At 35.9% G+C, this 23,962-nt stretch overlaps 8 protein-coding genes and 1 non-coding gene across 9 annotated transcripts; 3 read left to right on the top strand and 6 right to left on the bottom strand.

The window, feature by feature from the left end:
• The first annotated feature begins 3,362 nt into the window (after nucleotides 1-3,362).
• EV154DRAFT_607413 (ABC-2 type transporter-domain-containing protein) lies at nucleotides 3,363-8,072 on the top strand. The gene is made up of 3 exons (XM_051607612.1): nucleotides 3,363-3,575; nucleotides 3,655-3,854; nucleotides 3,917-8,072. Exons 1-3 carry the CDS (start codon nucleotides 3,425-3,427, stop codon nucleotides 7,895-7,897), a joined length of 4,332 nt encoding a protein of 1,443 aa, XP_051451393.1. The 5' UTR covers nucleotides 3,363-3,424; the 3' UTR covers nucleotides 7,898-8,072.
• On the bottom strand, nucleotides 8,073-9,970 carry EV154DRAFT_529088 (Oxidoreductase, molybdopterin-binding domain-containing protein). Its single transcript, XM_051603634.1, has 11 exons — nucleotides 9,608-9,970; nucleotides 9,497-9,547; nucleotides 9,305-9,442; nucleotides 9,178-9,227; nucleotides 9,080-9,113; nucleotides 8,959-9,016; nucleotides 8,788-8,894; nucleotides 8,585-8,732; nucleotides 8,489-8,515; nucleotides 8,279-8,425; nucleotides 8,073-8,217 (listed from the first exon to the last, which is right to left on the bottom strand). Exons 1-11 carry the CDS (start codon nucleotides 9,890-9,892, stop codon nucleotides 8,105-8,107), a joined length of 1,158 nt encoding a protein of 385 aa, XP_051451392.1. The 5' UTR covers nucleotides 9,893-9,970; the 3' UTR covers nucleotides 8,073-8,104.
• A 20-nt stretch (nucleotides 9,971-9,990) lies between these two features.
• EV154DRAFT_529086 (uncharacterized protein) lies at nucleotides 9,991-11,902 on the bottom strand. The gene is made up of 8 exons (XM_051603633.1): nucleotides 11,731-11,902; nucleotides 11,413-11,661; nucleotides 11,050-11,362; nucleotides 10,779-10,996; nucleotides 10,573-10,714; nucleotides 10,489-10,514; nucleotides 10,374-10,434; nucleotides 9,991-10,319 (listed from the first exon to the last, which is right to left on the bottom strand). Exons 1-8 carry the CDS (start codon nucleotides 11,749-11,751, stop codon nucleotides 10,225-10,227), a joined length of 1,125 nt encoding a protein of 374 aa, XP_051451391.1. The 5' UTR covers nucleotides 11,752-11,902; the 3' UTR covers nucleotides 9,991-10,224.
• Nucleotides 11,903-14,204: 2,302 nt separating this feature from the next.
• Nucleotides 14,205-15,791, top strand: EV154DRAFT_529080 (WD40-repeat-containing domain protein). The gene has a single exon (XM_051603632.1). The coding sequence runs from the start codon at nucleotides 14,692-14,694 to the stop codon at nucleotides 15,760-15,762; it is 1,071 nt and encodes a 356-aa protein (XP_051451390.1). The 5' UTR covers nucleotides 14,205-14,691; the 3' UTR covers nucleotides 15,763-15,791.
• Nucleotides 15,792-17,845: 2,054 nt separating this feature from the next.
• On the bottom strand, nucleotides 17,846-18,698 carry EV154DRAFT_104887 (PDZ-binding protein). Its single transcript, XM_051593875.1, has 4 exons — nucleotides 18,415-18,698; nucleotides 18,301-18,361; nucleotides 18,179-18,255; nucleotides 17,846-18,125 (listed from the first exon to the last, which is right to left on the bottom strand). The coding sequence occupies exons 1-4, from the start codon at nucleotides 18,494-18,496 to the stop codon at nucleotides 18,043-18,045; spliced, it is 303 nt and encodes a 100-aa protein (XP_051451389.1). The 5' UTR covers nucleotides 18,497-18,698; the 3' UTR covers nucleotides 17,846-18,042.
• Nucleotides 18,580-19,461, bottom strand: EV154DRAFT_431299 (uncharacterized protein; the record flags this gene model as incomplete). The annotated part of the gene is made up of 2 exons (XM_051596599.1): nucleotides 18,580-18,853; nucleotides 18,905-19,461. 2 exons carry the CDS (start codon nucleotides 19,459-19,461, stop codon nucleotides 18,580-18,582), a joined length of 831 nt encoding a protein of 276 aa, XP_051451388.1.
• Nucleotides 19,462-19,552: 91 nt separating this feature from the next.
• On the bottom strand, nucleotides 19,553-20,083 carry EV154DRAFT_104857 (uncharacterized protein). Its single transcript, XM_051593874.1, has 3 exons — nucleotides 19,968-20,083; nucleotides 19,838-19,917; nucleotides 19,553-19,787 (listed from the first exon to the last, which is right to left on the bottom strand). The coding sequence occupies exons 1-3, from the start codon at nucleotides 20,048-20,050 to the stop codon at nucleotides 19,645-19,647; spliced, it is 306 nt and encodes a 101-aa protein (XP_051451387.1). The 5' UTR covers nucleotides 20,051-20,083; the 3' UTR covers nucleotides 19,553-19,644.
• A 1,462-nt stretch (nucleotides 20,084-21,545) lies between these two features.
• Nucleotides 21,546-21,618, bottom strand: EV154DRAFT_t137. The gene has a single exon. It is a non-coding gene; the product is annotated as a tRNA-Arg (tRNA).
• A 171-nt stretch (nucleotides 21,619-21,789) lies between these two features.
• Nucleotides 21,790-23,740, top strand: EV154DRAFT_556447 (uncharacterized protein; the record flags this gene model as incomplete). The annotated part of the gene is made up of 11 exons (XM_051605352.1): nucleotides 21,790-21,990; nucleotides 22,053-22,137; nucleotides 22,214-22,264; nucleotides 22,290-22,359; nucleotides 22,623-22,678; nucleotides 22,704-22,805; nucleotides 22,831-22,900; nucleotides 22,943-23,033; nucleotides 23,332-23,402; nucleotides 23,556-23,617; nucleotides 23,684-23,740. The coding sequence occupies exons 3-11, from the start codon at nucleotides 22,241-22,243 to the stop codon at nucleotides 23,738-23,740; spliced, it is 603 nt and encodes a 200-aa protein (XP_051451386.1). The 5' UTR covers nucleotides 21,790-21,990; nucleotides 22,053-22,137; nucleotides 22,214-22,240.
• Between the last annotated feature and the right edge of the window lie 222 nt (nucleotides 23,741-23,962).

Below are 23,962 nucleotides of genomic sequence, written 5' to 3'. Positions count from 1 at the left end.
ATAGAGACTTTTATCAAACTGAGACATATTATAATAAAGTGGGGGACTCTGAAAATAAATGCTTACAAACAATCGGGTATTCGTATTACACCAAAATGATGGGAATCCGGGTTGATAAGGGAATCGGGAGGTCCCTGAACTAAAAAAAAAGAGAGCTGATAACATCGATGACGATCTTTTATTTTTTCTGACACATTCCCGCCCGCCTCTCTCTCTCTCTCTCTTTCATTTCTGACCTACCCTACAATAATATAGCCTAGTTACACCATCATCATTTAAAATAAAGCATTAAAATTGCACATATATGGACATAATAACTCTGTTACAAACCATTTTTCCCTTTTCTATCTTTATGGTAGAAATAAGCTATAGATCCCCATGCCAACTTAGGGGTACTTTTGGCCCTTTTTGTATTACCAATATATTTTGACACAGCAACCAGTTCGTTTGGATAAGAACATTCGAGTAGAAAGAGACATGTGGGAAGTCAAACCCCACTTTTTTTTATCACATGTCGGGTAAATGACCCTCCCTCCCATCAAACACGTACGGCTTCTTTATAATAGATTACTGTTTCAGTCCTCCATATCTACCTCCCCCCCCCCTAAACATCACAGAGGTGAGTGGCGGTCAATGTGAATATTTAAAAGGGTGGTGCAATTATTGTGTCTGTGCACCTTACAATAAAAGTAAAATAGGGAGAACCTTTTCATTCATCATGGTACGAATTTCGGCTAAATGGTCGTTTAAAGAGTAAGGGAGGGGGGTTCGTGCACTAGCTTAAATCATAAAAACTCATTGAACCGAAAGAACATAGCATTACACTATGTTGTATAAGAAATGATTGCTAAAGCAGAAAACCCGTTGTCATCAAAATGTTCTTGTATAAAGTGAATGTGTGTCGGTTGATAGATTTCGCATATTGAAAACGAAGAAAATAAGGGTAAACTTAAGAGTTAAAAAAAAAAGGTTTGACATTGCATTAAAGTATTTATGTTAAAAAAGAAACAACCCGTTAAGATGATGATCCTTGGGGCTAATCTAGTGTGTGTACTTTCAGTAGGTCGCAGATCCAATGTTCGAAATACCCCCAGAACGAATTTTTTTTTTTTTTTTTATAAAACTTTAAATTTGCCATTTGTTACACGAACCGAAGAAATTTCTAACCGTAAATTTCCAGAAAAAGAGGAGAGGCCACACATAATAAGAAAATACAGATTTAAAGTGTATTTGAAAAAAAAAAAAAAAAAAAAAAAGAGTTCAAGTCCCACCTAGAATTGAAGAAATCCCTTACAAAGTTAATGTTTCAAAAGAAACCCCCTTCCTTCATCGTCAATCGTCAATTCTATTAGAGAAGAAAAAGCGGAATCACCCATTTATTTGACGAGCACATAGAAAAAAAAAAGGGGTTGATTCCGAAATGTTGGGTTTGATCAAGGGCGTTTTTTTTGATGTTGTTATTTGTTGCAATCATCCGTATATGTTGAAATTGATAATCGCTTGCCGTGAATGCCTATTGGCCCGTTTCTGTTCACTCAGTAGAAGAACGATAAGTTTCATGTTTAAATACAACAACACCCAAGAACTCTTATCTACTGTCATCATCATCATTACTATCTGTGCGTGCATCTCCCAGACAATTTAAAAAGAAGCATGCACTCTGTAAAGCAGACACTTCTACATGCACAGTTTCTTTTAATAGAATTGTAAGCTCGCTCAGATAAGAAAACTTTTTTTTTGAAAAATACACATGTCAATGGTGACTTCCGCATCTTTTTATTTTATTTGTTATATGCTGTTTCATGATTGTTTTCTGTTCTAAATTATTTTTTTTCTGGTCTTGCGACTGGATGGTTGACCCTCTGGTATCAGTTTAGATACAAATAACAACTAAAAAATCCCAATTATCTGAGACCTTTCTTCCAAAAAAAAATTCATGGCTCTGCTAGCACCGTTGTTGATATAGAAGAACTGTAAGGCCAGGATAGTAAATTATGCAGTTTTAAGACCCGGATATTCTCTTTTTTTCTTTAAACAGCCTTTAAAGCCGCTTAAAGAAGGAAACAAGCTTTTGGGATAAAGAAGACGCGAAGGAAAGAAAGAAAAAAAAACGCGAGCTTAGCCAATGAAATAGCTCTTATAAGCCAGGAAGTTTTATATATCCGCATGAAAAAGCCGAGCAAACAGTTTTTGCTAAATCATTGTGAAAATGATGTTTGTCTAAAAATAGTAGAGTTGAGTAAAAAAAAAAAAAAAGTATCAAAGATTAGCCGATAGGTTACATTTTAATAGCTTTTTATTTTAAGTGTTGCACAAAACTAAATCGTTTACTCAATTACTTGCAGATCAATTTTGTGCTGCATTTTCAAAGAAGATAAAGTTTTTTTCTTTCGTAGGCCTAATTAAAGTGGAACCAACTTTTTTTTTTTTTTGGGAGAACATCTCCAGTCAGAAAATGATGAAAAAAAAAAAAGAAAACCCCAATTCTTGGTTGGTTTCAGGCTAATTATCTCCTTTTTTCCCCCTTTCTCTCTCTCTATTTAATTTTTAATTTTTTTTCATTTTAAAATAATTAACGTCGTACGAATATATGTGAGGCTTGATAAGAAAAAAAAACAAACAATGATACCATTATACAAATATACAAACAATCCGGTTTAAAGATTGTCAATAACCAACCATTTTTAATCGGCCCGTTCTTTTTAGTTTGAACCCGCTCCGAAAAAATCTCAGTGCTTAATTTGAGCCAATCATAGGTCACGGAAACGCACAAAGCCGAGAAAGGCTCTAAAAAAAGTCAAAGCAGAATATTTGGGTTGATAAGAACATAAATAAAACTCATCGGTACTTTCGGCTTCCATACAATGGAGGCCTATATGACTACAAGTGCACGCGTACTTTCTAATTTAGGTTTTATGCCGTCTTGGAACGGGAATGGGGATTTGCTTTAGGCTGTATGAAGGCTGGTTTGACAATCAGACAAAAAAAAACTTGCGGCTTTTTTGCACATTTTTTTAAAAAAAAATTACGTAGTCCGTAAATTGGAGGTTGGAAATTTGTAAAGACAACACCAAAAAAATTGATCTGTGTGTTTGTGTGTGTGTGTGTGTGTGTGGGGATAATCGCCCCCCTTTACGTCCGATATCGGAGTGTGGCGAATACTCCGCTCCAGCTTGATATCATAGGGTCGGTAACGTAGATGCCGTTCTACATACTAATTGACATGCTTATAGCGGAAAAACTACGGCACTCTAATAAAACACGTTTTTCGTATAAAAGGCAGCTCGAAAAAAATCCAGAGTACTTTTCTTCAATAATTCTTATTCTTTATCTCTCTCTTTTTTTTTTTTTTTTTTTTTTTTGTAACCTTGTACTTTATATCCCAACACTACCACTTACATAAATCTTTTTTTCTGTCATTTAAATGACCAATCACGATATTTATCCCAACAAAGGACGGGATTCAGGTCGACTTTCTAGTGACGGATCAACACAGACAGTTTATCAAAATGGACTTCAATACGAAACCGATGGAAATTTTGGTGAACCTAATGCAAACGCAGTAAACATTGATGGTAAAAGCCCCCTTTCTCATAATAATTTTTTTTTTTTTTTTTAAATCTAAAACTTTCTTTTTTTTTTTCTTTCTATTAGCTGCCAAGGGTGAATACGTCGAATTAAAGCGTGAATTATCTCGCATCAGTCGTAAATCAGCCAACGAAGGTCAACTCGAAGAAGGCAACACTGAAGAGTTCGATTTAGATGAATTTCTTAGTGGTCTTCGAAGCGATCAAACCTCTGCCGGTCACCATATCAAAAATCTAGGCCTCATTTGGAAAGATTTAACCGTCATGGTACAGTAACTATGACAACCTTTTTTTTTTTTAATCTGTGATACTAAACCATAAAACTTTAGGGTGAAGCAGCAGATGCACATACCATTCCTACCGTATTCACTTACCTTGCTTTCTGGAAATTTTTCGGTGGCAGCAAAAATAAAAAAGTCATCTTAAACAACCTTACCGGTCATTGTGAAGCCGGAGAAATGTTGCTTGTACTGGGTCGCCCTGGCGCAGGTTGTACCTCCTTCTTAAAGGTCATGGCTAATATGACTGGCTCATACACAGATATCAATGGTACTGTCAGTTATGGTGGTATCGATGCTGACACCTTTGCAAAACATTATCGTGGTCAAGTCTGTTATAACGAAGAAGAAGATCAACATTACCCCACACTGACTGCTAAGCAAACACTCGAGTTTGCTCTTCGTATGAAAACTCCAGGAAAGCGTCTTCCTGATGAAACCAAGAACGAATTCGTTGACAAGATTCTTTATATGCTCGGTAACATGCTCGGTCTTACCAAGCAAATGAACACCATGGTGGGTAATGCTTGGGTTCGTGGTCTCTCTGGTGGTGAACGTAAGCGTATGTCCATTGCTGAACAAATGACCACTTCCAGTTCCATCAATTGTTGGGATTGTTCTACTCGTGGTTTAGATGCTGCTTCTGCGCTCGATTATGTTCGTTCTCTTCGTATTATGACCGATGTCTTCAAAAAGACCACCGTTGCCACTCTCTACCAAGCCTCGAACAACATCTTTGCTTTATTCGATAATGTTCTCTTGTTGGATGAAGGTAGATGTCTTTACTTTGGTCCTGTCGAAACCGCCAAAGAATACTTTGAATCCCTCGGTTTCTTCTGTCCTCACCGTAAATCCATTCCTGATTTCTTGACGGGTCTTTGTAACCCCAATGAACGTGAAATTATGCCTGGGTATGAAAAGTCTGCTCCTAAATTTGCTGTAGATTTCGAAAAAAGATACCTCGAGTCTTCCATTTACAAGCAAGTAATGAACAACTTCCATGAATACGAAAGCATGATTGCAAGTGAAAAGCCAGCTGATATCTTTAGACAAGCTGTTGATGACGAACATCAAAAGCGTGCTAAAAAGAGCGCCCCCTTCACAGCATCCTTCTTTCAACAAGTCAAATATCTCACCATTCGTCAATATCATCTTAACATTACTGATTTGGGTGCCTTGATCTCTCGTTATGGTACAATTCTTATTCAATCTCTTATTACTGCTTCTTGTTTCTTTAAAATGAGCGACGATGGTGCTGGTGCCTTCTCCAGAGGTGGTGCTCTTTTCTTCTGTCTCTTGTTTAATGCCTTTATCTCTCAATCCGAACTGATTGCTTTCTTGATGGGTCGCCCCATTCTTGAGAAACATAAGCAGTATGCTCTTTATCGTCCTTCCGCATTTTATCTCGCTCAGGTGGTCATGGATATTCCTTATACGGCTGCTCAAGTCATCTTGTTTGCTATCTGTTCCTATTTTATGATGGGTTTAAGATTAACCGCTGGCGCTTTCTTCACTTTCATTATTGTCTTGTTCTTTATTAACTTGTCCATGAACGGTTTCTTCAGATTCTTTGGTGCTTGTACTTCCAGTTTCTTTGTCGCTACCCAGTTATCTGGTGGTCTTCTTATTGCCATTAACACATATACTGGTTATACAATTCCTTACAACAAAATGCACCCTTGGCTCTCTTGGATCTATTGGATCAATCCTTTGACTTATGGCTACAAGGCATTGCTTATTAATGAATTAAGTGGATTAGAATATACTTGTGAAGGTAGTGGTAATGCTGTTCCTTATGGTCCTGGTTATGATGACTGGAATTACAAGGTCTGTACCATGGTGGGTGGTAGACCTGGTGCCAGTTTCGTTAACGGTGACGATTACTTGAGAGATTATCTTAGTTATGCTCCTGAACAAATCTGGGCTCCCGATTTTATTGCTGTTGTTGCTTTCTTCTTGTTATTCACTCTTATTGCTGCTTTAACTATGGAGTTTGTGGGTTTAAGTAAATCTGGTACGCTTACCAAGCTCTATTTACCCGGAAAGGCTCCCAAGTCTCGTACACCTGAAGAAGAAGAAGCTAGACGTTCCAAGCAAGCCAACTTTACTACGAGCATGGATAAGATTGCTACTGGTACCACCTTCTCATGGCAAAACATTGATTACACTGTCCCTATTAAAGGTGGTCATCTTCAACTCTTAAACAGTGTTTCTGGTATTGTTCGTCCCGGTCATTTAACTGCCCTGATGGGTTCTTCTGGTGCTGGTAAGACTACACTTTTGGATGTCTTGGCTCGTCGTAAGACCATTGGTACGATCGATGGTCGTGTTTACTTAAACAATGAAGCACTTATGTGTGATTTCGAACGTATTACTGGTTACTGTGAGCAAATGGATGTACATCAACCTGCTGTGACTGTTCGTGAAGCGCTTCGTTTCTCTGCTTATCTTCGTCAACCCAAGGAAGTGCCCAAGGAAGAAAAGGACGCTTATGTTGAGTCTATTCTTGAATTATTGGAAATGGAAGACATTGGTGATGCTCAAATTGGTCAAGTTGAATATGGTTATGGTATCTCTGTTGAAGAACGTAAGCGTTTAACCATTGGTATGGAACTTGTGGGAAAACCCAAGCTTCTTTTCTTGGATGAACCTACTTCTGGTCTTGATGCTCAAAGTTCTTTCAATATCATTCGATTTATCCGTAAGCTGGCTGATTCTGGATGGCCTGTCTTGTGTACCATTCATCAACCTTCTGCTATCTTATTTGAACATTTCGATCATCTCCTTCTCTTGGTCCGTGGTGGTAGAACCGCTTACTATGGTGAAATTGGTGAAAACTCCCAAACTATGATTAACTACTTTGAAAGCAACGGTGGTCCCACATGTTCTCCTGAGGCCAATCCTGCTGAATATATCTTGGAATGTGTTGGTGCTGGTACTTCTGGTAAAGCTAAGGCTGATTGGGCTCAAATTTGGGAATCTTCCCCTGAGTCCAAGATGCTTGTTGAAGAACTCGAAGAGATTCATTCTGGTTCAGATGCCAACCCTACTCGTCCAGCTGAAACCTATGCTACTGACATGGGCAATCAATTCAAACTGGTCTTTAGTCGTATGTCCTTGGCCTACTGGCGTTCTCCCGATTATAATGTGGGTCGTTTCTTCAATGTTATGTTTACCTCTTTGATCACTGGTTTCACTTTCTGGAAGCTTGAATCTTCATCTTCCGATATGTTGAACAAACTCTTTGCTCTTTTCGGTACTTTCATTATGGCCATGACGCTTATTATTCTTGCTCAGCCCAAATTTATTACGGAGAGACAGTACTTTAGACGTGAATATGCTTCCCGTTATTACAGTTGGTTACCATGGGCTATCTCTGCTGTCCTTGTTGAACTTCCTTATATTGCTTTCTATTCTGCTTGTTTCATGTTTGGTTTCTATTGGACAGCTGGTATGGACTCTTCATCCGAGACTTCCGGTTATTTCTATATCATGTTTACTTTGCTTGTATGTTGGGCTGTTACTCTTGGTTTTGTCATTGCTTCCGTTTCGGAATCTCCCTTGATGGCTGCTGTTATCAATCCTTTGATTATCTCCCTCTTGATTTTGTTTGCTGGTTTGATGCAAGCACCCTCTCAAATGCCCAAGTTCTGGAGTTCCTGGATGTACTGGTTGGATCCTTTCCATTATTATATTGAAGGACTCGCTGTGAACGAATTGGGCAATCTTAAGGTGACCTGTCGACAGGAAGATCTCTTGAAATTCAATGTACCTGCTGGACAAACATGTGGCGAATATACCAAGAACTTCTTCTCCTATGGCGCACCCGGTTACATTGACAACCCTCAAGCTGTTGCACCCGACATGTGTGGTTACTGTACTTTTAACTCTGGCCCTGAATTCTACGAATCCAGATTTGGATGGAGCGCAGACCACAAGTGGCGTAACTTTGGTATTATTTGTGGTTTCTTTGCCTTTAATGTCATTGTATTCCTTGGCCTTGTTTATGCTCGTAGAAAGCCTATGCGTTAAAAAAAAAATCGCCTCTTTTTTTTTGGGTTCCTGTATTTTTATATATATATAATTTTTTTTTCCAATCGTATCCAATCTCTTTTTTTTGTAATGATTTAATTTTTTTTATTCTTCAACAAATCCCCCTCCTCGCATACCACTTATATAATTTTTACTGTAATAAACGTTTAGAGTTATTGCTTTATTTTTAAAAAAAAAATTGTTTTATTAAATGTTTGACATCTCCAAAGTGAGTGGATCTACGGTTCTCCATGAATTATTCATGACACCACGATAATTCCAAACAGGGTATTCTTGTTGCACGTTACCAGAAGAGTCGACTAGTAAAAAGCTTCAATAACAATTTTTTTTTTTTTTTTTTTTTTTTTACTTCTTTATTACCTGCTCTACTAACGATGCGGACATTTCTCTTCGTTGGAATCACAGCTGTCCATAGACACCATCCCCATACTCTGCAATTGTCTCCTTCAGCAGCTGGTTGGTACAACTGAGCCGTTGTCCAAGTTCTTCCATCATCACCAGACACATCTAAATATCGGTTTAGCTTTTACCTCCTTCAAAATTAAAAATGAATGGGGGTGGGATATTTACCAACTCTCTGAATACTTCTTCCCCCGCCTTTTTTTTTTCATAAAAGTTAATTTTTTTTTTTTTGAGGCAGCAGAACATTTTGAAACTAAAATTTACCTGATAAGGCATATCCCTGAGCTGTTTGATTTGAAACGCTCTTCTCATGTAATCCATCTGCAGGATCACATACATAGGATTGTACGTTATATTCTCCAATCGACGGCACCTTGCACCAATAACTATTGGCCTGGTCCTCATTGGCAATCTAATATTCCAATGTGTGAGTTTTTAATAAGAGAAGTTTGATGATTTAACTTTACGCTTTCAGGTAGAATTTTATAATCTCTGCGTTGGTAATAGGATAAAGATTCATGATCTTGAATTGTAATCGATTTTAAGTATTTTACAGATCGACCACCAATGTAACCTTAAGGGAATGTTTTAATTTATCCATTTCATGATAAAAAGGGGGGAGGGGGGCGAACGCTTACCTGGGACAACGACTCTAATAGGAAATCCGTGATCACGAGTCAATGTACTGTAGTTCATCTATTGGAGGGGAGGAGGAGAAATATTAATAAAGAAGGAAAGAACAAAAACGGATGGAATTACCTCATAAGCTAATAACACATCACCAAATTCGTCTCTGTGGTTCTTTGATTAATGTGTTCTGTCCGAAACATTTTTTTGCATATAATATTTTTACTTACAATGCTTTTGATAAGGGTATGGAAGAACCGTAACACGTGTCTTCCTCACACTATGATTGCGTTATAAATTAATCATACTATTGCGTTATTTATTTGTTTTTTTTTTTTTTTGGTTTTTGGTTTTTACCTGTTCCACAGACTCAAACGCTACGTGGAGTTTAGACAAATTTTTAATCTTTGTTGTTACGCCAACGGTAGCTAAGATATCACGAAGTCTGCTTCCGCTGTAGATAGCATTTCCTAACGCACCAGGCCCCCAAATCACCTGCCCATATCATTAGTGCTTATATTACGTGCTGATCATATTTGATAAACTTACTCCCTTTGTGTGTTTCACTTTATGGAGCCCGTCTCTTCTGTTTCCGGCACACTACAGGTTTTTATTTTATTAAACACAAGATAGTCTTTTTTTTTTTTTCTTTTTTCTTACCTGCATAACCATCATGACAGAGGTCTTTTCGTAGTTTTCTTTGATATCTTTTAACGTGATTTGGGTTGGTTTTTCAATTCCTATGCCTTGTATCTCAATAAGGTGTTCTGATTCATTGATATCCGGTAAAGGACCATGATTACGACAAAAGAAGTACTTCTCAGGCGTAATATAATTCTTCACCAAGTCGGTGATATCAGGCTCTGCATTGAATGGAGCATCCTTTCGTACAATTAAAGGGTGTTCACCTCTTTTGGGGTCAGTAGAATAATCAAGTTTAGACATTTAAAGAGATAGAAAGAGAGAGAGAGAAAAAAAAAGAGGATAAATAAATAAAAAAGAAAGTGGGTTATGTTACGTTTGATGTTCCTGGAAATAAAAAAATAAAAAACTCTCCAATGACGGTCTTTTTCCCACGGTAAAATATGCAAATGGAGGCAAGTCACAGGATATTGATTTTATTTGGGTTTGCTGTCTGTAATAGAATAGTAATAGGCTTGTAAGGGAAAAAAAGGATGGGGAAAGATGCAATGGGATAATTATTAAAAAGGAGTTGTCGTTAAAAAGAAAAAAAGAAAAAAAAAGGGGGGGGGGGGGGGTGGGGGGATACATTATAATTATTCAATAGACCATCGTCTAGAAGAGTTTGATTTTTCTATACCTAATGGGGCCATAGAATGCGCTGAGGTGGCCGAAGCAGTGGCATGAGAGACTATTGAAAAAAAAAATTGAGTAAAACAATAACGCCAATAAAAGAAATACTTACTGTGATTCATTAGACCGAGGTTGAAATTCCTTAAACAAATGATGGCTATAGGTACGGAAGCCTAAGAAAGATTATCAGTACATACAGGAGAAAATCCCTTGATTTATTTATTTACCAAAATCAAAACCATGTCAACGCACACTAAAAAAAAGTAAGGGTTTAGATCGGTGTTTTAATTCGAGAGCGTGTGTAAACTTACAGAAAAAGGTTAAGAAAGCTTTTGAACCTAAAAATCTCTCTGGATCCTTAGCAATCTGGATGAGCATGTAGATATAATAGGCCATACTTGCAAGACATAATGTCAGGAAGATGAACATGTGGATTTTCTTTTCACGTCGTAACTATTTTTAACAATTAGTCATCTATTATTAATAACAAAATTATCCTTAAAAAAAAAAAACTTACACCCCAATACGCTGAAACAAGCATCGTGATAGAAACAACACAACTAAGTACAATATGTTCAATTAATTCTCTTACAATTTCTGATTCCAACCCTTTGGAAGACGAGTCTGGCCACCATGCAACAATCAACAGAGCCAAATACTGCACTGAAAATCCGAGAAAAAAGAAGAAATCAAATTTAAGAAGCATCATGAAAATCTGATACATTTTATAGCGATCTGAAAGGGTTGTGTCAGTTTAACTGCTTATCTGTACTATAGCTCTATCCTACCTCGCATCGCTAAATCGGCACCGATCTTTTTATAAATATGCCATCCAAACTCCAAATACAATTTGTAAGCCAAAAATATGAATATAATTGTGCTTATAATCATGACGCATATTTGAGTTATTTCCGCCCATTGTGATGAGTGATATGCATTGCCCAAATGAGACATAGCAAGTGTCGCTTTAGAAGTGTAATGTGCAGTTTTGTCTGTATCTATGAGTGTCGAGGATTGATGAAACTGAATAATCGAATATGCACTCATTCCCAATTCAAAAGCGACCAGCGCAATAAGTTGAATAGTATTTCGTTGATAAATCTAAGGTAAGAATTAATACTCGATAGTTGCTTTTTTGGAAAGAAACTTACGGCATCAACTACTAATATAACAGTAAAGACTTGTGCTAGTATAAATAGAACAAAATATACCAAAAGAGATCTAGCATTGGCAAAGGATGTAGCCATGGAAACCGTATCATCCACAGATAGATGTAAACTATCAATTAAATTTATCTCGTTGGCGTGAAAAGCAAAAATGACTGCTTCGAATGTTGTTGCTAATATTGCTTGTAATGTGATGACACAAAAAATCGCTCTTGTCCACCGTGACTCACCAAACTAAAGTAAAAAAAAAAATTGTTTTTTATTATTTGACAAAAAAGAAAAACCAGTATTATTTTTACCTACCACTCTTGATATAATCCACATATTATGGGTATGAACAAATTATTAATTGTTGTAGAATATGTATATGTAAAAAAATATAAAATATTAAAAAAAAAATGATTTATAAAATCATAAATTTTGGTTATAGGAGAAAAGTAATAGAGAGGGAGGAAGAAAAAGAAGAGAGAGAGAGAGAGAAAGAGAGAGGGGAAAATAATAAATAAATATAGATTACAGTGGGGGACATCTGATATAAAAACACCGCATATTGTTATGAAGCACAATCATCAAACATTTGTGTTACTTTATCTTATTAAGAAAATCTCTCGTGCAAATTTCATATTAAAATGAAACGAGTTAATTATTTCTGATTTAAAACAACTAGTCTGCTTTTTTCTCACTGAAGTATCACTTCTAGCAATATTCATAAAAACACTAGGACTACACACTAGTTTGATATGTTTTGCCCTTTCTGTCAGAACCCGGGTCTATCAGGGAACCGTAATAAAACAAACTGTCTTATGATGGCTCAACAAATAGAATTAATAAGACTTTAGCGGAGGCTAATTGTATCCAATCATAAGCCAAACAATAGGGGGTGACGGCTGTTCACAGCTGGGATATTTCCAATGCTACAGCCTATTCATCCAAACGACTTTTTCTTTTCACAATCTAAAACAGTTTATTATTATTGAAGTGTATATTTTTGCATGTATCTAATTTTCTTAATTGGCATGAGCTTTGACAGGGCGGGACTGCAAAACTATCTTTTTGGAAAAGGTGATATTTGAAACATCTACGCGTATCTGTTAGATAGGAAAGTCATAATTCTACAGGCGGATACTTCATGAGTTACTCAATTGAAGTAAGTTTGCGATACGAAGCACCATATTGTACTACTGTTTATTCCTTATTTGTTTCAGAAGAAAGGCAACCCCAACAGTCAAACGATAACCAATATACTAATTTTTGGACTAAGAAGTATATCATATAGTTTTCTTGTCAATTCAATGAGGAAAGCCTAAATTGGTGCCGCCAGTTTAGGGTGTTAGATACTAATAGATCCGTATTTTGTCCCTCATCACATTGAATTGTGCCACACTTCTCTTTCGTTCGGTAGTTTATTAATAGCCTTCATAAGTTTATTATTTACTTTTCTGTGTCCTTGTTATTATATGTAACCATCCTCCGATTGGCGTATATTACCTTTATACAATTATACAAACATTCGACGCATGTAAAAACAGCTGCAGAGTTTCTCCAACAAAGTTAACATAGGATGGATATGATAGGATAAACTATATCATTTACACGCCTTGTACGACGTAACTCCACAAATGAACATAAGAAGACCTATTTTTAAAAAGCACGTATCCCACGTTTTGATGAAGCACGTAATTAAAATCTTGAAGCAGATTTAAATAGGTGAGCTCGGGGGAGGGGGGTTGAAATATAACCAAGAAGCTTACCCGTAGAGATTTCCGTTTATTGCCGACAATGATGATGTTCATCGACCACAAATGAATCACGTTTCAATGATCACTTACTGAACTAATCAGTAGTAAAAAGCTTTGTATACGCTATACGGCAAACTTTAATAGCGCCATAGAGTTTTACAGATAGATCGAGAACGATACATAGACTTGCAGTTTTCAGTCTATTGAATTTTTTCGGGCAAATTATAAGTTTTTGTGCGGATCAAAAAAAGAGACACCGTACCTGTACAAATTTGGATCCGTTCGCAAGCGAGTAGAATACTGGCGATATACATGTCAAGGGTCCAAATGGATGTCATACCGGAGTAATCTCCGAGTTGTATTCCGTAGCCTAGAAGGTAAGTAAACCCAAATTAATATAAGGAAGTCGTTTGATCTGAACGCTTTGTCTTTAAATGATTAATAACCTGAGGCAATATATCTTCTCATGACTGTTTAGACAACAGTCATGATGTTTAAAAATTACTTCAAATGAATAAAGTAATAAGCATATTATGATTAAGCTTGTCTTTAGAATGTATACAAAAGGCTAGACTACATTATTGAACAAAAAATACAATTATAAACATTGATTTGAACAAATTTTCCTGGAGGGATGAAAAGCAGTTGCAAAAGAGGTGGGGTATTACCAAAGCGTGAGACTAGTTAAAAAAGCATCGCTGTACTAGCTATATCAAAAAAATCCAATAAAAATACATAACTTGTAAGAGAAACATCTTATATATTAGAAGAAAGTACTAGTATAAAATATTTTCGTTTTGTTTACTTGACATTATCTTATAATCTATAAACACATATGCGTCGTGGCCTACCAATCTTTCTGTAGGTGTTAGTGTGTTAGTAACTGTAAAAATATATATCCCTATAACTGGTATGTTCAAGTTTTTTTTTGTTAGAACAATTTAGATGTATTTATGTTTCGAAGTACAGGGAATTCAATTTAACATTCCCTTCTCAGTAAAGGGTGGCCCTTCTTTAAGCGGAGACCTATTTTATAAGTACAAGTGTTGGAACACATAAAAATCTAAAAATCGAATTCGGGACTCTTTTTATTATTTATTTTGGAAGTCATGACTTCGCATGTTCAATACTTTCCCACTCATTACAAAATAGACAGTATCTATACAGTGAAAAAATTGATTGCAAATAACTTGAATTGTCAAGAAAGGCTTGAAGTTCTGAAATATATTGAATGTTTTGGGAAATGTGACATTATCGGCAATTTACCAATTGCAATTTCCACTCAAGTACTCGAACATTTTACGCCACAGGAACTGTCTGTGTTCAGACTAGGTATATTATTTTTTAAACAGATGTATTCGTGTCTCATTCTTTTACAGTTTCTAGGATTTGGAATAAAAAGACTACACATGACTCTTTGTGGAGAAGGATTTGTATCAATTACAGCATCATACCCTCCGACGTACCCATTGCTTGGAATAGCACGATTCCTATATATCACAACTTGTTTCAGCGTTGCTTAACAATGACACGGAACTGGGCAACAATGAAATGTAGGAGAATCGAATTAAAGTATCATTTAGGGCCAGTCCTTTGCATTTTGATTGCCAACTCTACGCGCATATTTACAGGTGATATTGATGGAAAGATTCATATTTGGAACGCACAAGATAATACATACATGTCTTTTATACAAGCCCATTCAGGACATGTTTCCTGTCTTGCTAATTCAGCAAGATATCTAGCTTCTGGCTCTTCTGATAATACAATTGTTATTCATGATATGATGAATTTGGAATCAATAATGGGATTAAACGGACATGAAGGACCAGTGACTAGTTTAGTTTTTTCCAAAAAAGACGATCATTTGCTGTTCAGTGGCTCCACAGATAGAACGATTAGAATATGGGACTTGGAAATTTCCAACTGTGTTAGAATATTACATGGACAAGAAAATACGATTACTTCGCTCCTATATTGCCTTGAATTTCCATCAAGTTATTGTCAAGCAGCAATGGAAATCAACTCGGTGGAAAGAAATAGGGCAGGTTATATAATATCTGGGTCGAGTGATAGAAACATATTTATTTGGGATTTGAAGGCATCTGCCAGAACAGACGAGCCTGAGGTCATAAATACAATTATGGAAACAAATGGTCCAATAAGTGCACTTACGATATATGACGAATCAACCATAAGCTGTCAAAAGAATATAGTTACGAAATCAACAAATGAGTACATCTGTTCAAGATTACCTATAAATATACCAACTTTTATTGCTTTTGCTGCAATTTCTGACAAAACGATATCAATCTATTCTTTACCTGGATTTGAAAAAACCTTTGTAGAAACACCAAATATTCATCGTAGCACGATTTGGTCAATTTCAACGGCCGTTATTCATTCCAAGTTAGTGACAACTTCGGGTGATAGAACAGCGATTGTATGGGATTTGAAATCACCTAAAACAAGTATGACATTAGCGGGATTTGATAGCGCAGTAGTATCATCTGCTATCTCACCACAAGAAGAGCTATTATGTTTTGGAACTGAAAAGGGTACTATTGTTTTATTCGATTTAATGGAATCTGCCTAAATAAATTTGCCATAATAACACTCCATACGCTTTCGATCATCTTCTTCTATTTCTTCTCTCAACACTTGCTCGTCCCACATTTCATAAGATAGTCTTTTTAATTCCTTTTTTATACGACCTTGTTCCCAAAGTGCTATTTCATCTTGTCCTAATCGAAGTACAGGATCTGCCAAAACTTTAGCTCTTGATATTAATTCGGGTCCCGAGGCATTACGAAGTGGAATATATTTATCATCTGGTAAATCAAGTGAACTCATGAATGGCGTTCCATGTTTTTTAAAATAATCGTCTTTATAGTCTTGAATGAATGATTGTGCTGGACGTTTCTCTGTTGAAGATTCTTGTAGGTGAACTACTCTGCGCTCTTGCTCTAATCCTTGGTATGCTTTTTGGAGATTTGAAAGTGTTATTTTTGCATTTTCTGGTTCATTGAGATCAACTTGAACCATGTTTTCAGTTAAAAGAAGCTTGCTTAGTTGATGGCCTAATGATCCATTTACTATTTCTTTTGGTTCTTCGTCTGATTCCAAGTTTAGCGATATTTCCATAGGGGACACGCTTTGTAATGCTGGCGTACTTTTTAAGAACTTTTGTAACTGATATGTAATTGCTGTTGGATCATAGGTAGGATCCAATGCGGATGGTCTTGTGATATTAGCTTGAGGTAACCCCCCACTAAACATTGGACCGTAATCTGAATTCCGAAGATGTTTAGCAGTAATAATGTAATCCTCTTCCACATTGAGAGAGATTTTGTTATTTGCTGTATTGGCTTCTTGCTCGGAATTAAAAATCGCATGTTCAAACGCTGGTATTTGAAACTTGAGATCTAATGGTTGTTTTTCGGAAATAACCTTTACCATAGGCGATTTTTGTCTTGGTTCATATTGAAAATTAGGATCGTTATGCTTGCCATTTCTGCGCTGCCAATTTGAAAAGAAGTCGTCTCGATAAATTGCTGGTAAAGGTACACTAATGCCTTGTTTTGTATTCAGTTGCTTCATGTAGTCAAAATCATCGCCTTCTTCATCGGATATAGGTAGCTCATGGTTTTGTCGGAGATTACGCCTACGCGATGTATTTTTCCAGACAAATATGCCAACAGCAATACCAGCAACAACTAAAATACCGCATGCACCTAAAATACCAGTCTCGATGTTACTCAAACCAGGCAAGGGTCCTGTAAAATCTTCGTTGTTGTCCAACGACTCTTCGTTTATGTCATCCTTAATTATGACAGGTGCTTGTACAGGAGTCAGTGTCTCTGGATTGTTTTGGTTATTTTTTGGTCTCGCAACTTTAGCTTCATGAAAATCGGAAAGGGAATCTAATGATGAATCTGTAGGAAGAAAAGAGAAATAGCTTGAAGTAGCTATTGATGTCGTCGATGAAAACTTCAAACATACATCATCAGTGTCGCACACTAGAAAGAAACTTATAAATACGTCAACCAACACATGCCATTCCATCTGTCTATTCTTTTACCAGCATATGTTACCCCAATTGTAACGTAAACGATTAGAACCCAATATAACCTTTTAGGTTTATAACGTGCTTTCAACATGATTTAAGAGCAAAAAGAGAGGAAGAAAGTCTTTGATGCATATCAAGAATAGACTTGATTTTCGGAAACTTGTGATCATTTTGGTCGATATTATAATAAGTCGGATATTAAGCTGTCAAAGCTTAAAAGATGTTGCACAGCATTGTGGGTTTCAGACCTCACAAAGGACAGTCAATTATATTTTTTCCTTTTTTTTTCTTTTTTTTTTCTTATCCTCAATGTCCACCGAAGAAATTAAACAGCATTTAGCCTGTCTACAGGACAGGTTGCAAAAATATAGGCAAAAAGACCAAGTGATTGTAATCATTGTAGTGATGTTTTGAACCTCCCCTTTATTAATTGACTTGAAATTAGACACAAAAAGAAGCTGATTTGGAGACTGCAAGATTAGAAAAAGAAAAACTCGAAAAAGAACGTGAAGCCATTAGGTTAGAGACAGAAAAACAAGCTCTGATACTCGAATTACAGCGGGTCTCTATGGCGAAACCAGGTAAAATCGATAACCCAATAGTTTCAATTTGGCTTTACTCTAACAGCATAAGCAGTTCCACCTCCACAAAAACCCATTCCACCACAAGTACAACAGCCTGTTCAACAACAAGCTTTCTTTCCTTCTTTTAATTATCCTGCCATGGTAACTGAAAAAGAAGCGATCGATTGGTTAAGAAATGGTTTTTAATCACGATTCAATATACCCCCATTCACAATAAAAAAAATCATTTAGCTGTTTGTTTGTAACTGCTTGTATCCAATACTTGTTTTCCGCACATTGCACAAATGCCCTTTTTGTAAGCACAGTCTAGATAAAGCTTAGTAATAGCATTACAGCTGCTGTACGGCCTAGTTTCTTACCTTGGCAGTAATGCGCTTTATCTTGATGAACTTTTGTTTTACAAATCTTGCATTTACTCTCAAGAGGATTAAATCTACTTAAACTTGTGAGTAATAATCTTCTTTTTATTTAGGACAGCTACCTTAATTTAGCAGATCTCGATAATAGCTTGTTTTGGTTCAACTTTCTACCTGACGATCCAGCTATAAGATGAACGGTTAGATTTAACCAGTAATTATGGACATTAGATTCCCACCTAATACATTCTTAGAGCCGTCTTTCCATTTGTCTGGTGCTGCCAAAGTAGTCAGCTTTTTTTCGCATTTCTTGCATACCATTTTTATTTTACTGTGAAGAAAAGGAAGGAAGAAAATGACGCATTAAAAAAGTCACAGTAATCTCTTAAGGAAATTCTTTTATTTCACAAGGTTTTCAAAAAATCTTCAACAATGTTGCAAAAATACTCTTGCGAATCTTCTCTGGTTATTGAATGGTCACCATGAGGTACAATAGCAGTTACTTTGATGGCTGGGCAGATAGATTTGAATCTATTCATGACTTCGTGTTTATCTTGAGCTGAAGCATAATATTCATCCTGATCCGAATAGACCCAACAGATTGGTTTATTAACGCCTTCATACAGACTTTGGATTTCACCAACAGTTAAATCTGTTGAAAACACATCATCGTCACCACTATAAGCAAAGCATGAGTATGAAACAAAGTAAATGTCTGAGCGGGCTTACCCTTTGGCACAAAGTGAAAAGAAGCGATCAGCGGAAATAAGATTCCAGAAAGCATCTTTAGGCAACAATTCATTTCCTTTTCCTTCATTTCTTAAATTGATAGACAAATCCAAGTACTTATGTATTTCAGGGGAACTAGCGTTAAAGTATTCCCGGTCGGATACAGGGGCTTGTAAAATATAACCGGCAATACTTGATTTACCATTTTTATTATGCCAATAACAATCTTGACTACCTGTCGAATGACCAAGGAAAACAATCTTGGATTTCCCTCTTTTGTCCCTTAAAAAAGTGACAAGAGAGTCTAATTCCTCTGTATCCCTTTGTAAATTCGTTGTTCCGTATCCACCAAAACTTGAGGATAATTGAACTTGTACCAAAGACCAATTCAAAGAAGATACTTTCTGTACCAACGGTAACAGGTAAGGAACAGCGTTGAATCCATCATTGAGTCCACCAATAAACACTATTGTCTCGGTTGAGTGGATTGGGCCAGTTTCAAATGCAGTCAAGCGTTTCTCCTCGTCATAGGTGAATAGCTCTCCAGAGAATTTCATTGGAATTTTGAAGGGAATATAAGTTATAAAAAAAAAAGGGGGGCGCGAAGAAAAAAAAAATCAAAAGGGGATTACAAATAAATATAGATGAGGGTGTGTGAATGTAAAATTAAAGTTGAAACGCGAGCTGAGTGTAACACTTCTTTTGGAAAAAGTAAATATAAACAAAAAAGCCTTGTTGACCTATACATATCGGCTGTGAATATTCATTGATGGTTTGGTGGTCGGTATAGCTGATATAGAGTGAGATTGATAGTTAAGTACTCTTAAATGTTGTAAAGGCGATTGTTTTGATTGTGTTGTTGGCACCATGAACCCTTGAAGACCTACATTTATTAAATTAGATAAAGAATTCCAGAAAAAGAGAAAAACTTACTCAATAATGCTGCAATTGATACTGCTGATACTGTAATGTACTTCGACATAAGATTTACATATGCTTTCCTATTATATTTGCTACTCTTGTCTATTAATACCCTTGTATTTATCTCGAATTTGTACGTTACCCAAAATAAGAAGCTGCTGTTCCAAACACTACACCTATACACAAACTGTATGCACCGGCTGATTTGTATTTATTGATATACATATGAATCGGCAAAAAAAAAAAAAAAAAAAAAAACGAAGAAAAAAATTAAAGAGAAAGAAAAGAGAAAGAGAGAAAGAAAGGAGTTCTTATTTATTTAATTGTATTTTAAAGTTTAAAAATAAGGCATCCATGAGTGTAACGGTTTATTCTTGTTTACAGATAATTCCGAGATGAATTATTTTTGTATTTTTTCCATCCCACTCAGAGGAATGAATAGTAATATCATCATCTTGCATCAATTTGACCAAAATTAGTCTTATTATATTGCGTTTACTTTTTGCACATGCAAGTGTATGTTGCTCTTATGTTGCTCTTAGCATGTGTGTTGGTTACATACTTTCTTTTTCGTCTAAAGTTTAAGATTTAAATCTAATCAATCAGAAATTCTTTGCCAAAAGTTATATTAATCTTTGTAGGGCCCATCAAACTTTCCGCAAACAACATAAAAGTAGATAAGCAAACAATTAACCTATAATTTGTCGCATGGTAAGACATATGAATATCAATTATTTAATGCCTAAATTACTAAGTATTTTTACTAAATTATTCTGGAAATTTTGGAGAAACAAACGGCCCAGCATTTTAACCTCGATTCACAAAATAATACGATTCTTTCTTCGACAACGTAAGGATGAAGTTGCAAGTGCTTAATAGAAACATCTTCACCACTCAATTCAAGCATTTAACTTTTTTATTATCGTACATTTTTAATATCTTTTAGCTAGTAAAGGTGCTCACGATTAATGAAATGATAAAAATGGTTTATTCAATATTTTTGCAGCTCAATAGAGGAAGTAACTTTCACCCAATAGCCAGTTTAAAGTAGATTCAAGGCTGGGCGCTTTAAACTACCGCAACTACAGATCGAAGCGGATTCTTTCTTGATGGCAGTTATGATATAACCCTCTATAAACTGTTTGGAAAAGTGGCATTTGGTCCAGTCTTTCTGATAACTTAATTTTCGATACATTGATTATTCTACTTATCAAGCTTGTGAGATCCATAACGAATGTTTATCCCTATAGGAAACAACCCAAGCTTCAGATTTTTAACTCCAGTAACAACAGATATATCAAAAGCCTTCTTTGTGTGTTTTAGAACAATTAAAATAACACATTTGACAAGATTCGTGACGGTGTATACCGAGAGATCCAGCTTGTATTAAGCGTTATGGTTTTGCATTAGCTTTTCATTGACATGTTCCATTTTCATTATTTGAGTTTTCTGGCTGTCTATCAATGAAAGATGATGGGCGACAATATTATTAAAAGGTAGTGATAGTTGAAGCTGTCTTAAATTGGTGTTACACTCTATCTTTGCCGAGAGGAACTCATGGCAGATTGTATAACTTTCTTGGCTGGTTATCATGTAGTAAGACACTCAAACACCTGTATAAAGTTACCCATAAAATACTAAATTCAGCTTTCAAAAAATAACTTATGTAAGCCGGTAGGTCTACACGCACTTTTTAAGTGGATACGACAAAAAATATATATGAGGCTACCAGGGGTCGAACCTGGAATCTCCTGATTCGTAGTCAGACGCCTTATCCATTGGGCCATAGCCCCTCATATATTTAATTAAGTTTGTATATATTATATAATGTAATACCATAAAATATTGATGACGTCATAAAGTCACGTGGAAATCACGCTTCTTAAATATGATTGGTCAATTGCTATGGACACACGAAAGTATTTGATCAATAAGTTTCAATTTCATGCAGCAAGTGGCTTTTAGTATTCTCTAACCACCTTCTTTAACTGTCTGTATTGGTAGGATATGGACCGTCAACTACTGTAGATAATAGACAGCAAAAGTTTAAACCTGGTTCCTTATTACGGTTTTGCAGCCACCTTTAACCCAAAGACCGTGTATTCCATGAATCGAACATTACTGGAGTGAGTTGATGAATGTACATAAAAGTAATCATTTTGCATGTACGCTGTAATAATCAAACGAAAAGTAACTTACCTAAACTTCTCTATGTTTAACATTATAGGACTGGACCATTTATTGATTATCTTTAAGCGCGTTCTTCAAAGTTTGCTCACGCTACTAAGCAGCATGGGAGATGCTTCGGACTAGTAGGTTTTGTTTTTTATTTAAAAGACTTTACCGAAAGCTGATGATACTGTCCCTATGATGGAAAACTTTCAACAGTTTGAAATCTTGGAAACAGGTTCACTCATGTGTCTGGAATGCTTCGGACTAGTAGGTTTTGTTTTTTATTTAAAAGACTTTACCGAAAGCTGATGATACTGTCCCTATGATGAAAAACTTTCAACAGTTGGAAATCTTGGAAACAGGTTTTCAGACAGCTCATAGCTTGTACTCTCTGTAGATAATAGGCAGCAAAAGTTTAAACCTGGTTCCTTATTACGGTTTTGCAGCCACCTTCAACCCAAAGACCGTGTATTCCAGGAATAGAACATTACTGGGGTGAGTTGATGAATGTACATAAAAGTAATCAATTTGCATGTACACTGTAATAATCAAACGAAAAGTAACTTACCTAAACTTCTTTATCTTTAACATTATAGGACTTGACCATTTATTGATTATCTTCAAGCGCGTTTTTCAAAGTTTGCTCACGCTACTAAGCAGCATGGGAGATGCTTCGGACTAGTAGGTTTTGTTTTTTATTTAAAAGACTTTACCGAAAGCTGATGATACTGTCCCTATGATGGAAGACTTTCAACAGTTGGAAATCTTGGAAACAGGTTCGCTCATGTGTCTGGAATGCTTCGGACTAGTAGGTTTTGTTTTTTATTTAAAAGACTTCACCGAAAGCTGATGATACTGTCCCTATGATGAAAAACTTTCAACAGTTGGAAATCTTGGAAACAGGTTTTCAGACAGCTCATAGCTTGTACTCTCTATAGATAATAGGCAGCAAAAGTCCAAACCTGGTTCCTTATTACGGTTTTGCAGCCACCTTCAACCCAAAGACCGTGTATTCCATGAATAGAACATTACTGGGGTGAGTTGATGAATGTACATAAAAGCATGTACGCTGTAATAATCAAACGAAAAGTAACTTACCAACACTTCTCTTTGCTCTCCATCAAATTTAGTCCAGCTTTGAAGGAATTCGTATTCTTCGCTGAATTCACTCATAAAAGAGATATTCTTAATTGTGTCACACAGTTTTTCAAAACTGCATTGTCACATCTTTTAGCAATACTAGTTTAGTATGGTCTAAGAAGTGCCACTTATAGCTTTCTTTTCAACTCCTTTACTTTTTGAAACAAAAACTCAGTTATTACTATGGAGTATAGCCTATGTTGTGCTCATTTTGATAACTTTATTATTTGGCAGACCAACTTTGTCTACCACAAACTGGACGCCGGTTAAATATATTAAAACGATCCTTATTCGTAATGTGAACTAATTTTCACAGACTTTTAAATAGAGGGGTGGTATATATATTTTTTTCTTTAAAAATAATATGAAATAAATTTGCTTAATACCATCATTATTGCTTTTGAGCTCTGGTTTTAAGATATATTCTACAACTTCGTACTCAACAGGGTCATGGGTATCATTCTCAAAATATACTTTATAGTAAGACACTAATTTTTTCATTTCGAAATCCTTTTGTTTAAAAAGATACGGTTTATATATCTACAGGTACTTGATCCACAAAATAGTCGTTGTGGTGTAGTGTTTTGGATTGTTTTATTGTAATAAGGGCGAATTACGATGATATGATGGCAATCTTTTCTATCATCGTTGTTTTTAGTGCTCAAGTACAGTGTTTCGTGATGCCAAGTAATATAGTGTATCACTCGACATATTGACAACTAAGACGCGAACCATAGTTTTAGACATTTAATTCTTTCTATCTCACAGCCAAACTAAGGTCAGTTGCTATAATTGAGAATCGGTCCCGACAAATTGTTTGTTTGC

This window comes from Mucor mucedo (genome assembly GCF_025094135.1).
Source record: "Mucor mucedo strain NRRL 3635 chromosome Unknown EV154scaffold_188, whole genome shotgun sequence".
NCBI lineage: Eukaryota > Fungi > Mucoromycota > Mucoromycetes > Mucorales > Mucoraceae > Mucor > Mucor mucedo.
The sequence above is the reverse complement of the archived record's forward strand: the minus strand, read 5'-3'. Positions and strand labels throughout refer to the sequence as shown.